The 13,717-nt window shown below is 45.7% G+C and overlaps 1 protein-coding gene and 1 non-coding gene across 3 annotated transcripts; both read right to left on the minus strand.

Annotated features, from left to right (window-relative positions):
• Positions 1-3,248: 3,248 nt before the first annotated feature.
• LOC136518605 (RING-H2 finger protein ATL67-like) lies at positions 3,249-4,928 on the minus strand. Of its 2 annotated transcripts, none has more exons than XM_066512276.1 (2): positions 3,992-4,928; positions 3,249-3,880 (listed from the first exon to the last, which is right to left on the minus strand). In XM_066512276.1, exons 1-2 carry the CDS (start codon positions 4,759-4,761, stop codon positions 3,853-3,855), a joined length of 798 nt encoding a protein of 265 aa, XP_066368373.1. In that variant the 5' UTR covers positions 4,762-4,928; the 3' UTR covers positions 3,249-3,852. The 2 variants fall into 2 exon arrangements, with proteins under 2 accessions (XP_066368373.1, XP_066368374.1); XM_066512277.1 differs by having other exon boundaries at positions 3,253-3,880; positions 3,983-4,926.
• Positions 4,929-9,099: 4,171 nt separating this feature from the next.
• On the minus strand, positions 9,100-9,171 carry TRNAD-GUC (transfer RNA aspartic acid (anticodon GUC)). The gene has a single exon. It is a non-coding gene; the product is annotated as a tRNA-Asp (tRNA).
• Between the last annotated feature and the right edge of the window lie 4,546 nt (positions 9,172-13,717).

Below are 13,717 nucleotides of genomic sequence, written 5' to 3' on the forward strand. Positions count from 1 at the left end.
ACTTCCTCAAGGTGTTGTAGATGCTCTTGATGCTCGTCGATGAGCCTTTCTTTGGGCAGGTCAAGAATCTGTTTCTGGTGCTCAGTGCTTGGTCAGCTGGACTAAAGCTTGCTTGCCAAAGGAGAACGGTGGCTTGGGTGTTCGAGATCTTTCTCTCCACAATACCTGCTTGCTCATGAAACTGCTCCACAGAGCGCACACTGCGACAGACTCGGCATGGTCTCGCTGGCTTGAAACTGAATTTGGAGGTCCTCTTGAAGCACCGGAGTCCACTAGTGTCGGAACACATTGGGCTTCACTACGTCAGCTTCTACCTGACTATCGGCTGCTCACCACGGTAGAGGTGGGTGATGGGCGTTCTACATCATTCTGGCACGATTGCTGGCTGGCGGCTGGACCGCTCGTAGATGCCATGCCTGCTCTCTACACCCACGCCCGTCGCCCTGAAGCCTCGGTTCATCATGTGCTTGTCTCTGATCTAAGATTGGCTTTTGTGCCCCGGCTTTCTTCTGTTGCCACCGAGGAGCTCGCCCAACTGACCGCTGTGCTTGCAGAAATTAATCTCACCAATGCTCAGGATGTTCGCCGCTGCCCATGGGAGGACAAAGCACATCGTCTCAGTTCGTCCATGATATACAAGTCTATCATTGCAGTAGGTGGCAGCTGTGACTATTATAAGTTCATTTGGGAGAACTGTGCCCCTCCCAAAGTTAAGTTTTTTGGCTGGCTACTCGTCCAAGACAGAATCCAAACACGGGAGAATTTATTCAAGAAGAACTGCATTGACTTAGACCTATGTGAGTTGTGTGGTGCTCAGGTTGAAAGCACAGCTCATCTTATTGCCGGTTGCGCCTTTGCAGTTGGCTTTTGGCACTGGATTGGTGTGCAAATTGATGAAGAAGATGTTGCTGCTCTTTGGCGCGTTCAACCACCGTCCACCATCCCTGCTGCCCACTTCAATGCCTTTCTTCTACTTTGTTGTTGGCGTCTCTGGAAGCACAGGCACGATGTTGTGTTCCGTTCCCTGCCTCCTTGCTACACTCGCCTCTTCGCGGGGTGTCGTGAAGATGCCGAGCTTTGGGCATGTAGGTTGCCCCTATCAGATAGACATGTTGCCCATGCTTGGGCTTTGTTGTTCTCCTCCCCACCCCATGCTAATTTCTCCATAAACGACATGTAACAAACTGCTCATGTATGCTCCTTTTATGAAATGAAAAGGTGGGGATGCTCTCCCCCCCCCCCCCCCCCCCCCCCCCCGAACTTCTAAAAATATATATATATATATAATACTAATTAATATGTTAAACACTTCCGAAAATATAAATTAAAGAATCTGCAGGATCATACAGAATAAAAACACGATCACTGCCTTCAGAACTCAAAAGACATAAATAAATGGAGAAACAAACATAAAAACAATAGCTGTGACAGATGCATCTCTCTTGCTTTTTGCTTGATGAGACTGCCAAGTAGATATCTAAAGCATATTGAATAATAAATATCGCAGGATTACTGTAGCCGTAACCATATTCCTCGATATTCTTTACGATAGCATAGTCCTTCAGACTCAAATCTGCAATCGCATCATCTCTTTTTATTTATATGATTGAGTAGATACCCCAGACTAATTGGATATTTGTATCCTTCGATACATTATAGGGCTTGCACCGTCTACATGACAACATAACAAACAGAGAGGAAAGTTAATGATGAAAGAGGTCTCAATTCATAATTTCCATATCATACAGATGCAGGATGTCATAATACTTCCAAAGTGCTCCTGTGTGTAGGTCGTAGGATGCTACTTGGTATAAATAAATTAACACCACACTGAGATCATGCATCCATGAAACAAACTGATCATTACAATGATGAGCTAAATACAATGAAAATGGTGGACTGTCCACACAAAAAGAACAAATGGTGATGTTTTAAGCAAATATTTAAATTATTACAAGCGAAAAACAGAAAGGATATGAACTAAAGCTAATGTGACAGACAAGTAGAATTCATAACTTAAACTACAAAATACCTACTTTGGCACAACAGCCTGGGAAAAAAGCGTACTCCAGTACAATAATAATTAGAAAACAAATGTTACACACAAATCACAGATGCCAAAAAAATATATCAAAACCTCAAAACAGAATTCTTACAAATATGTTTGAATCTCTCACCGTCATAAAAGTGCAAGGAAGCACATAAAACTTGCTAGACACAGCAGATACAGGGAAATAACATCAGATGCCAAAAGAATACCAAATTACCAATACCTCAGAACAGAATTCTTACAGATATGCTTGAACCTGCCACCGTCATTAAAGTGCAAGGAAGCACATAAAAATTGCTAGACACAGTAGATACAGGGAAATAGCATCAGAAATCCATTCAGCGTGATTCATTGGTGTTTGATCCAACATGACAACATCGCACGGAAATTAACTTGAAGTGCCATCAAAATAAGTTATATGTCCAATCCACACACATTATAGTTAGGTAGAAGCAAATCAGAATATATTATCCTGATTCCCAAAAGGATAAGGAAACAAATAAGGGCCTGTTTAGTTCTCCTCCAAAACGCCAAATTTTTCAAGATTCCCCGTCACATCGAATCTTTAGACGCATGCATGAAGCATTAAATATAAATAAAAAACAAAACTAATTACACAGTTTAGACGAAATCCACGAGACGAATCTTTTAAGCCTAATTAGACTATGATTGGACACTAATTGCCAAATAACAACGAAAATGCTACAGTGTCGTTTTGCCAAAATTTTCGGCAGCTAAACTGGGCCTAAAAGAAAAGGGAGTTGCCATGAATCCACAGTGTTGCACAGCAATAGATGGAAAATGAAGACTCCCAACAAAGTGACTTTACCACCAACTGATCATTGTACTACAGTATAATACTACGTTCATTATTCATTTGGCAGTTCTTGATGCCTGCAACTAGCAACAAAGGTGTGTGAGGTCACAATCTCTTGACTTTTATATGCAATTTCCCTTAAAAGAACAAAGTAGGTACATAGGAGTATACACTTATCATGTCATGATATCAGCTAGTCTCAATTGGTTTACTTATACCCTGGGAACCGACAGTTGAAGGGACAGTTGAAGGGAACAAAATTCATACACAAAACATAAATGTTTGGCCGGAGATATGAGAATATGAACCAGGACAGGATTTGAAACGTCAGGCTAATCAATAGCACGAAGTATATTGTAGCAGTTTAAAATAGAAAGAATTTTCCATAATGAAAAACATGGTACTTATACTTCAAAGACATAATTACATCCAGAATTTTAAGCAGTAATCTGCACATAAAAATTATATCAGTTGTAATTTCCTTCCCATAAACTAAATAACTGATCTTTGTTGAATATCAAATCAATTGTGACTGAAAAATCCAGTTCTCCAAATTATCTGACACACAAGAGTCGGAGGTCTCTTAAAGACCCAGAAATATCTTAATAACTAGTAAGAATTATATTGAAGAATGTTCTTCCTTCCCTTACATAGATTTTTCCATTTAGATGCTAGCACGGTGATACTCCTACATTTCAGGAGAACTAGCAGGTTCTTCTTTCACATTTTTGCCACCAAAATAAGATAGCCAACAAACAAGGATGTACACTGCAATATAAGTCATGAATGGAATAAGATGATTGATTCAGGGAACGATCTTGCGCATACAACTTTAAGACCATACGTAACCTCACTTGATAGACGCTATCTTAGAAGAGAAGAACAATGTATGTACACGGCATGTCTTCCTCGGTCCAATAATGTACTGCTATCAAGCAAAACTTTCTCCTAGTTATGGTAGCTCTAACCGAACAGTCCAAATGTGCTAAGCATCACCGATTAACCACCCAAACCTGTCCAAACAAATGGAATAATCAGATTGGTATCCCAGAGTCAATAAAAAGCGGCATCAAACAGGGCGATAACAATGAGGATGGGAAATGAGAGATGTCAACCTTCGTCACCTGCTCCGGCGACGGTCGGCAGCGTACTGCGACAGCGGGACAAGCTCCGAGAGTGGGGTGGAGAGCGGTGTGGCGACGGGGGTGGGGATGGGCGAGGAGCGGCAGACGGGGCACGACGCGCTCCGGCGCAGCCACGCGTCGAGGCACGTGAGGTGGAATCTGTGCCTGCACTCGGGCATCACCCGCAGCATCTCGCCCTCCCTGTACTCGCAGAGGCAGATGGAGCAGGCGACCTCGGCGTCCGCGCCCGCGCCCGCCCCGGCCTTGGAGAAGGGCACCCTCGGGTACGACGCGATGACGGAGGGGTCGAGCCCGACGGGGGACGCCGCGGCGGCGGCTCCGCGGGAGGAGGACCCCGGCGAGTCGTAGTCCTCCGCCACGAAGACGACGCGGGGCACGGTGATGGAGATGTGGCCGGAGCTGGAGGCGGAGGAGGCGGCGTGGCGGGCGGAGCCGGCTCCGGCGCCGAACACCTGGGCTGCGCCGCCGCGGCGGAGGCAGAAGTAGGAGGCGAGCAGCACCGACGCGAGAAGCACGAGGAAACCGAGCGCGATGGCGATTGCGTACCCGAGGCCGAGCGAGGCGAGCGAGTCAAGGATGGGCATGGCTCCGTCGCTCCCCCCCACGTGGTCGGCGGCGGCGGCGGGGGTGTGATCGTGGGGCGGAATGGCATGATGCGCGGGGGAGGGGCAGAATGGGAAGAGGGTATTTGTTTGCTGGGGCTTAGGTTTCCGGGGGGGGCTGGGGGATGGACGGGTTGTTGGCGGCATTAATTGCCGGGGAAGGAGGAGAAGCCGAGAAGGGGAATCGGAGTAATGGCGGGCGCAGCCAGCGCGCTGCCGTGCTCTGGTTTTCTGCCGCGCGGACGTGGCCGGTGTGGATGGTGGCCGGTGGGAACCGGGAGACTGGAGAAGTGGAGAGCGGAGTAGAGTGGCCGAGTGGGAGAGGGACGCCAGGGCGGGGAACGCGTGAGGTTTCGGAGGAACGCGCGTTGGGCCACGGACTGCCTGCCAGTGGGTGAGTGGGTGACTGCTGGTCTGCTGCGGGCCGTGCGGTGGTGGTGGGCTGCGGCCTCGTTGACTTTTGGTGGTGCATGGGCCGACCAAGGAGCCGTACGGGGATACTAGCATAAATATTGAGCTGGTGTATTTGCTCAATGGCACGGCCGTTGGCCACTGTAGGAGGTAGGGCATCTACAGCGCCTCCAGCGTATCAGAGTCGAGTAGGCGAAAGGAAGGCCTTAAACATTATTACTATTGTTTTCTAAAAATAGATGGAGTATAGGCCCCGTTCGCTGGTCTGAAACTGGCTGAAAAACACTGTTCTGGCTGAATTGTTGTGAGAGAAAAACATTGTTCCAGCTGAAAAAAAGAAGCCGAACAAGCCGAATATGGGGTAAGCCGAACGGGGCCATACGGGAGAATAAAAAGGTGCTTGCACACCTAGCTACCATGATGGTTTCTGATCCAGTTGGCGGTTGGCCGTGGTATTTAACTCTTTTTTCCTTTCGCCTCCTCGACTCTGATACACTCACACACATCACCACTACCAAAAAAAATAGTATCTTTAGAAGAAGTTCAAAAGAAAAACATGTTCTGGAGTATTTCCAAAAAAAAGTTTTTTTCCCACGCATTTCCCCTTAAGAATTCGTAAAAACATTTTTCTTGAAAAACAAAAGCTTCAAAAGTTCTAGGAAAAACAACTTTTTGATTTATAGATCTACAAAATGAAGATCTTCGGGGGAATTTAAAGAACATCAAGAAAGTGCACTGAAAACAAATCAAAAGTTTTGCTAGAACAAAGGAAAATGGAACATTAGGAAGAGATGAGACACTCGTCAGCCATCCTTGGTGCTTTCCCTATATGTGTCTTCCTTTTTCCCTAGGTTTCAACAAATCTTCTTGTTCCTCCACTACAACCATCAGATCTTCAGTGAGGGAGGCAGTCCTTCCCAGCGCGGCGTTTTGCCATGCAGCAATGGCGCCACTCGCTAACCTATAAGCAAATCTAAAGGGCTGGGCGAGGGGGAAGGAGGGAGAAGGAGGATGTCCTTAGTGTAGCGTTTGTCCATCCAGTGATGGTGCCATCGCCGGTTAGGAGCAAATTGGGCAGACCTAGAAGGTCAAGTATGGGAAGGATCCATAGAGGTCTAGCTAAAACGAGGGGGCGAGGGCGCAGGCCTCAAATGGGGCACGGGGGCTACCAGACTACACTTATCACGTGACAAAAATAAGGCAAGAAAATGAAACTAGTAATGCAAATACTTCGCAAACTAGCGCTCACGTGCAGAGCACTCGGTACCTAGCTATCGGATCCTAGGGGTACCAAGACTCAAATGAACTTCTTAGATGATAGTTTAAACTTAGTTTTAGGGAATGGATGGATAAACCCTTCCCTTTTCTATGGTCAACCCATCGTCGTCCATTCATACAAAGGCAAATTCGTCCACAAATGGTTTTACTTTTACATCAAGTAATATGGCTTGTTTGGATGGAGTCTTAGCCAGCAATAAAAAATGGACACTTGAGATTGATGTCTGGGTCGAGCGAAATTTCTAGGTATGCATCTGTCGGTGTTTCGTACAAGCACCGGCAAGTAAATTTATAGTAATGCGCGTTAGGTTCGGATGGTGCGCTAAAGGACACAGGAATTATACTGGTTCGGGCGGAACGTCCCTACGTCCAGTTTGTTGCTGCTTGTGTTATTAGCACCGTAAACGATCTGTAGTAAGGGATACAAACTGCCGAGAGAGGGACTGGTCCCAAGTCTCTGATCGAAGGATTGAAAGGTGGTCAAGAGCTTCGTAGCTGCTTGAATGTGTGTGAATGCGTTCTATTGTTCTCCGTCCGTTTGATGGAGGACATGCCTCCCCTTTTATAGATGAAGGGGCTGGCTTTACAAGGGTGAGAGCTCCTGGATGCGTACTCTACTTAGCCTTGTGGTTCATGTCTACCTGGTCCGGTCCTCCATTCTCATGAGTGCGAAGGAAGATAAGTGCTTATGATGTCGTCAATATCTCTGTAGGATGTCAGATCAGTCACAGCATGCTGCCCCCCAGGGTATGGGCTGTAGTACAGTGGTTTTGACTTAGGGGCCTCCCCCCAGCCTTGCTCCACACGCCTTCTGGTTCCCATGATTCCTGTTGGGAGAATTCGGGGTCGGGGTCCGGTGTAGCGCCGTGGCCAAGGCTCTCTGACTTGGAGGACCTGAGGGGTCGGGAAGAGGGCCCCGCCCGCTTCCTCGGGTCCACAGCGCGGTGACGGAGTATCCGTCGTTCGTGGAGATAGCAAATCCGTTCTTGGAGTGTAGCGGTTGTCGTATATCTTCGTTGGGTTCCGTGTCCCAGAGCTGAAGGCGGCGCCTACAACTCTACAGTGTGAGGTGCACGCACCTGTAATACCTTTTGGGCTCTGCGGCGCCCGGAAGGGTCTAAAGCGTCAGTCCTGTCGTTCCCTGGCAGTTCTTTTCCTGTCAGGGTGCAGGGTATGGTCGTCGGAGCCATGGTTGACCCGAACGTCTTGTCTCGTCCTGTACCCATCGTTATGAGGGATAGATATCGATCAGGGCGAGGCTCGTTCTGGGCCGTCGGATGAGACGGAGGCCAGTCTCTATCTCTTGGGCGAGACTAACCCTATCCCTCCGGGATCGGGCGAGGCGGAATCTATCCCTTAGCCTTCGGGCGAGACCGAGCCCGCCCTATAGGCGTCGGGTGAGACGGAGATTAGCCTTGAGCCTTTAGGGCGAGGCAGGGTTATCCCACAAAGGCGTCGGGTGAGGCTGACCCCACCCCTCCGGGATCGGGCGAGACGGAACTCATCCCCCAGCCCTCGGGCGAGACCGAGCCCGTCCTCAAGGCGTCGGGCGAGACGGAGTTTATCCCTCGGTCCTCGGGCGAGACCGAGCCCGTCCCAAGGGTGTCGGGCGAGGCGGAACCGAACTCCTGTCATTCGAACAAAGGATGACATGGCGCCCTTATGCGTCCAGAAGTTTTTCACGTTCGGTGGTTATCGGTTCCACCTTCTAGGGTACCCCGGTATTAGGTCCCCGACAGCATCCGAACAACCCCTAGAAGCATATACTGTGTTGTTGAATCTTGCCCTAGCAACATCTCTATATTCAACCAATACAGTATCCCACTCTATGTGTAATAAAAAAAAACCTGCCACATTTCAATGTAGTCATTTGTCAAGATGTGGTGGCAAAACAGATGGTGAACTAGTGATGGTACGTACTCTCCAGTAAAATTATGGTGATATTTCATGGAGTGATATAGGGAGAGATGACTTGTTTTATATGGGAAACGTTCCAGTACTACAATATCTTAAATTTGTTTGGACATTTTCAAAGGGTATCTCTACATTGTGGTTTCTCTCATGGCAATATAATTGCACTACTGCACTGGTCATCCTCAAGGTGTTGCCTCCACCATACTCGGAAGCATGATTTGGTATCCTCTCAATGTGCTAATTTCGGTGGTATATTTGAATCTCCTTGTTTCTAGCAACATAATTTAATTCTTTGAAGTGAATCTTTTGTTTAGACTTCGCTTGTACTTATACCTACTCATTCTATTTCTAATTTTATAGGTCACCCAACTTTGTCTGTAGTCAAGCTTTTATATGTTTGACCAAGTTTGTAGAATAATGTACCAATCTACAACATCGAAATAGTTTGGCTGTTTTTTTTTTAACAAATTATGTAATGATAGTGCATGTTTTCGAACTTGTGGAAGTTAAGGTATATTTCTCAAAACTCGATCAAATTTATGAAAATATTAACTTAGGCCCGTGACCTATAATTTGGAATGGAGGAAAGAGTCAATATAATCGTAAGAGAAAAATTAACAAACACCAAAATAAAAAAGATCAAGGGTATTCCTTGCATGAAAAAAAAAATCAATGACGATTTAACCTTAAATCAAGGGAACGAATCCTGTCAAACCGTAAGGTTATCCCGGTAAAAGCTGTCAAAGGTTGTATTTTATATACTAGTTAAAGTGACATAGAGCTGTATTTTATACTAATTAAATTGGCATAGAGCCTATACAAAATTGAATTTGCTTTTGCATGCAAGGCTGCACAGATTACGGAACGAAACAAAAAAATAAGCGCCGTTGCCGGGGATCGAACCCGGGTCGTCCGCGTGACAGGCGGAAATACTCACCACTATACTACAACGACTTTGTCGTTTATGGAGTACACAAACGTGGCCCTTGGACCTTCTCCTTGGCAGCTAGCCAGCCATCGAAGTCGCGCTGGTGGAGCCAATCTCAACTCGTTAGGCTATCTCAAGGGCACCGCCTAAAATACGAGACTCATTTGTTATTTGGGTATTGTTACAGGTAAGATGTTTAATACCTATTCAACCTCTTCTTCAATAATAAGAGAATTCTTTCTGTAAATGGGTTTTTCAGGAGAGAGGAGGCTTATATTTGGGTTGTGCCTCTCAGACAACTCAAAATAGGTCTCCCGTATAGATACTCTATTGGAGACTAATTTTAGGTCTCTTGCTATTCATTTTAGATTTAGGTGTCCGAATTCCTTGTTGGAGACGGTCTTAGTTCCTTCCTATAAACATGCAACAGTGCATCATCATCCTAGGTTCCTATGCCGTATTCTCGTTGCACTGCCTCATATGATGGTACACAATCATTTTTTTTTTACAAATTTTTGTGTGTAAATCAATTTCTCCGAAGCGATTAAGGTCGCGCTTCTGATTCAAATTGCTTGACTGCCGGTTCTCCTCTGGCTAAATTAAATTGCTGGGTAAACTAGTTTGGGTTTGCAATTAGGGTTTTGCTTTTTCCAAATTGATGGAAGGGATAAAGGAGAGCCGGTGAAGGATTGAAGAAATTGAACCGGCACACAAAAATCATGTCAAGTAGGTTTATGTTTATGGATGTCTAATTAGCTGGTTGTTTATTTTTTCCCTTGATTCTTGTACATGATCACGTCTAATTAAGATTTTCAGGAATATGTTTATGCATAGATAGTTAAAAATAAAAAGCACCATGTGATGCTGACACCATGGATAGTCATCAAGACACGATTAATGCTACAATTTTTTGCTTCAAAAGATGTGGGTTGGGAGGAGAAGATCCAATTTGATCAAGGCAAAAGGAAAAGAATACACGCCTATCATCCTGCAAACTGTTCGGTTGATGTTTTTTACGGCTGATAAGCTGGTTGCAGATGTTTTGTTGTACAAGAAAAACATTGTACCATGGCAGATAAGTTGAAGCGAACATGTAATTGGTTTTTCATCTACTCGGACTATTGTTTCTTGTTTAGAAACCCCACAAAAAAACGATATGTTAGAGCATCCGCAGTGGTAAGACGATTTAGGCCTTGTTTAGTTGGCGAATTTTTTTGGAAAAGAGTACTGTAGTACTTTCGTTGTTATTTTGTAATTAGTGTCCAATCATAGTCTAATTAGACTTAAAAGATTCGTCTCGTAAATTTCGTCTAAACTGTGTAATTAGTTTTATTTTTTATTTATATTTAATGCTTTATGTATGCATCTAAAGATTCGATATGACGAAGAATCTTAAAAAATTTTACAAAATTTTGGGAACTAAATAAGCACTTATTCAGGAGAGAGTGCCACATACGCGATGAATCGATGCATGCAAAAACCGATTCATTGTCCTGCAGCGGTGACATGGGGGCCCTCCGACGGGACAGCAGCAGAGAGGAGATAGCTCGGTGCGTTCGCTGGTCTGGTCCGGCTGACCAGCCGGCTGCTCTTCCTCACAACAATCAGCTAGGGCATGTTTAGTTCACCCGCTGAATCGGTGCTGCTAAAATTTGTCATATACTGTAGTACTGTAGCGTTTTATTTTTATTTGATAATAATTGTCCAATCATTGACTAATTAGGCTCAAAACGTTCGTCTCGCAAAGTACAACTAAACTGTGTAATTAGTTTTTAATTTCGTCAACATTTAGTACTCCATGCATATACCATAAATTTAATGTAATGAAAAATCTTCTTTTTATATAGTGCCAAATTCTAGAATCCAACAAAACTAAACAAAGGCCTAATTTCAGTCACGGCGTTTCTCTGTCACGACGATCAGTCAACCCAGTTTTAGACAACCGAACATGACCCAGCCCTCGTCGGATGAAGAAATCATTTTTTATTGCCGATGGCCGCTGATGAATCGATGCAAAAGTTTGCACCGACTCTTCTCTCTCTCCTTCAAAAGTCGATGTGCTCCGGTCGATGAACCGACTCATTCTGGTGACACGTAGGACGTTGCATCGGTTTATTTTCGCCACTGGAGAAGCCATTCTTCTTCTCTTCTTCTATCTTTTTTTTTCCGCCTCTCATCTAGGTACAACTATAATATCTGTTTATGGACAGACACACACCAACACCACACACTCACACACACTGCACTTACACCACAAGCACACAAACTTCTCTTCTTCTATCTATGTGTACATTGAAGTCATGAAGTCTTTTATGCTCTAGTTTCGTCCCGTAGGTAGCTGCCGATTAGTTAGATGTTATTTGGATCCAAAAGATTAAAAGGTGGATGCAATAATAGTTTGGTTTAGTTAGGTCTCGCTATAGTAAGATAGTGTTTGGTCGCTCCTCCTAAATTTTAGTCATTGTTCCATTAAATATTTAGATACGTGCATAGAGTATTAAATATAGACTAATTACGAAACTAATTGCATATTTGCATAGTTTGCGAGACGAACTTTTAAGCCTAATTAGTTCATGATTTGACAATGTGACGCTACAATAAATATGTGCTAATGATGGATTAATTAGGCTTAAAAAATTCGTCTCGTGGAGTACTGACGGATTATGTAATTTTTTTATTAGTATCTGAATACCACATGCAACATCCTCCCGACACACCTCCTAAAATTTAGTCACCGGATCCAAACACCACCTAAGAAGCCTTTTTTATCTGAGAATTTCCTCATTGCCATCAAAACTTATAATAATTCCTTGGTTGCCATAAAAATTATCAGCCCGTTCGGCTAGTACACAAGACTACTGTGTACTAGTTTGTTTCGATTGGTTTTGGCTGATTCAATAGTGTTATGTGAGAGAGAATAAGCTGAAACAAGCTGAGACAAGCCGAGTCGAACATGCTGATATAGCACGCCTGGTTGCCATCACTTTGTAATTTTTTTATTCCTTCATTGCCATCACTATTACATAAATGAGTTTTGTTTACTTAACTGCCATCTATTTAGATAATGGCCCGTTCGGCTTACCCCATATTTAGCTTGTTCGGCTTGTTTTTTCAGCTGGGACAGTGTTTTCTCTATCACAATAATTCAGCCAGAACAGTGTTTTTCAGCCAGTTTCAGCTAAGATTCAGCAAGCCGAACGGGGCCAATTTGGTTCCTTATTTGCCATTGAGCTGACGAAAAGGCGTGATCCTTGTTCACTTTGGAAAAATGATTTCCCGTCTTGCCCCTGCCCCTGTCCCTGTCCCAGAACGTTCCCTGTTTATTCGTCCCCGTTACCCATTGGGGAACCCGACTATTTGAGCTGTCATGCGAGTATTAGGCCCAAAGAAGCTCAACATAGGTATTTTGGTCTAAATCTGAACAATCATATATATAGTTTGTGTGTTCTAGGAACCCTAGTTCAATTTTTTCTCACAATCTCCGCCAGCAGCACAAGCATGCCTGCCTCACGAGCGCTCGTGCCCCTCGCGTCCTCAGTTCGGTCTCTCTGCCACCTTTGCTCGTTCTCCTCGCAACCTCGCTCCTTCTCCTCGGCATCTCCGAGACTCCGACACTTATACCCGGGTGAAGAAGAAACGTCTCCGATTACAAAGCTGCGACACCAAATGTTCTTGTTTATCAGGTATGCAGTCCCCATCGGGTATCTGTTACCCGACCGATACCCGACGGGTACGGGGATGGGCAAGAATCTATACCCAAGACAGTTAACGGGGACGGGAATGGAATGAATTCTCCGTAGCGGGGAAGAGAACGTTCCGGCGATACCTGACGGGTACATCCCCGTTGCCATCCTTAGTCCCAGATGAACGCGTTGGCCAAAAAGCCCAGCAATCCTTCTTGCCGCATTATTTTAGGGGAAAAAACAAACACGGATCCAAGTACCCGATCCACATCTGCTTGCACCCTGAGTTCGCGCGCGACAACACGGCGAGCCCTGCGCGGGCGGACCTCGTGCCGCCAGGCGCCGTCGCCTCCACGCACGGACCGCGCTAAGCGCATGCCGCACTGAGTGCTGCCACCGGCACTAGCGAGCCGCGCCACCGCAGCCGCGCGCAGGCCGCGCTGAGCGCCGAGCGTCGCCGCCGGCACTAGCGGGTCGCGCTGCGTGCCGGGTGCCGCCGACGCCATGCGTGGGGCGCCACCAACCAGACGCCTCCTCGACGTTGCCACCGACCGATGCCTCGACGCCGCCACCGTCCGATGCCTCGACGCCGCCACCCACCGGGCGCCTCGCCTCGCGCCTTGGCCCCCACCGACCGGGCGCCTCCTTGTACTTGTACATGGTCTGAATTCTGTTGGAGAAAATTCAAGAGAGGGGTAAAGCTGTCTTTTTCCATCTAGTCTAACGGAATGTGCCTGTTGTTCACGGCAATTACAAAGTGATGGCAACCAAGGAAAGCTATAATTTTTTTATGGTAACCAAGGAAGGATTATAATTTTTGAGGGCGATGAGGAAATTTTCTCTTTTTATTCCTTATCTCTTAAAATAAACTAGAGGCTGATGAAGCCAC

This window comes from Miscanthus floridulus, chromosome 17 (genome assembly GCF_019320115.1).
Source record: "Miscanthus floridulus cultivar M001 chromosome 17, ASM1932011v1, whole genome shotgun sequence".
Lineage (NCBI taxonomy): Eukaryota > Viridiplantae > Streptophyta > Magnoliopsida > Poales > Poaceae > Miscanthus > Miscanthus floridulus.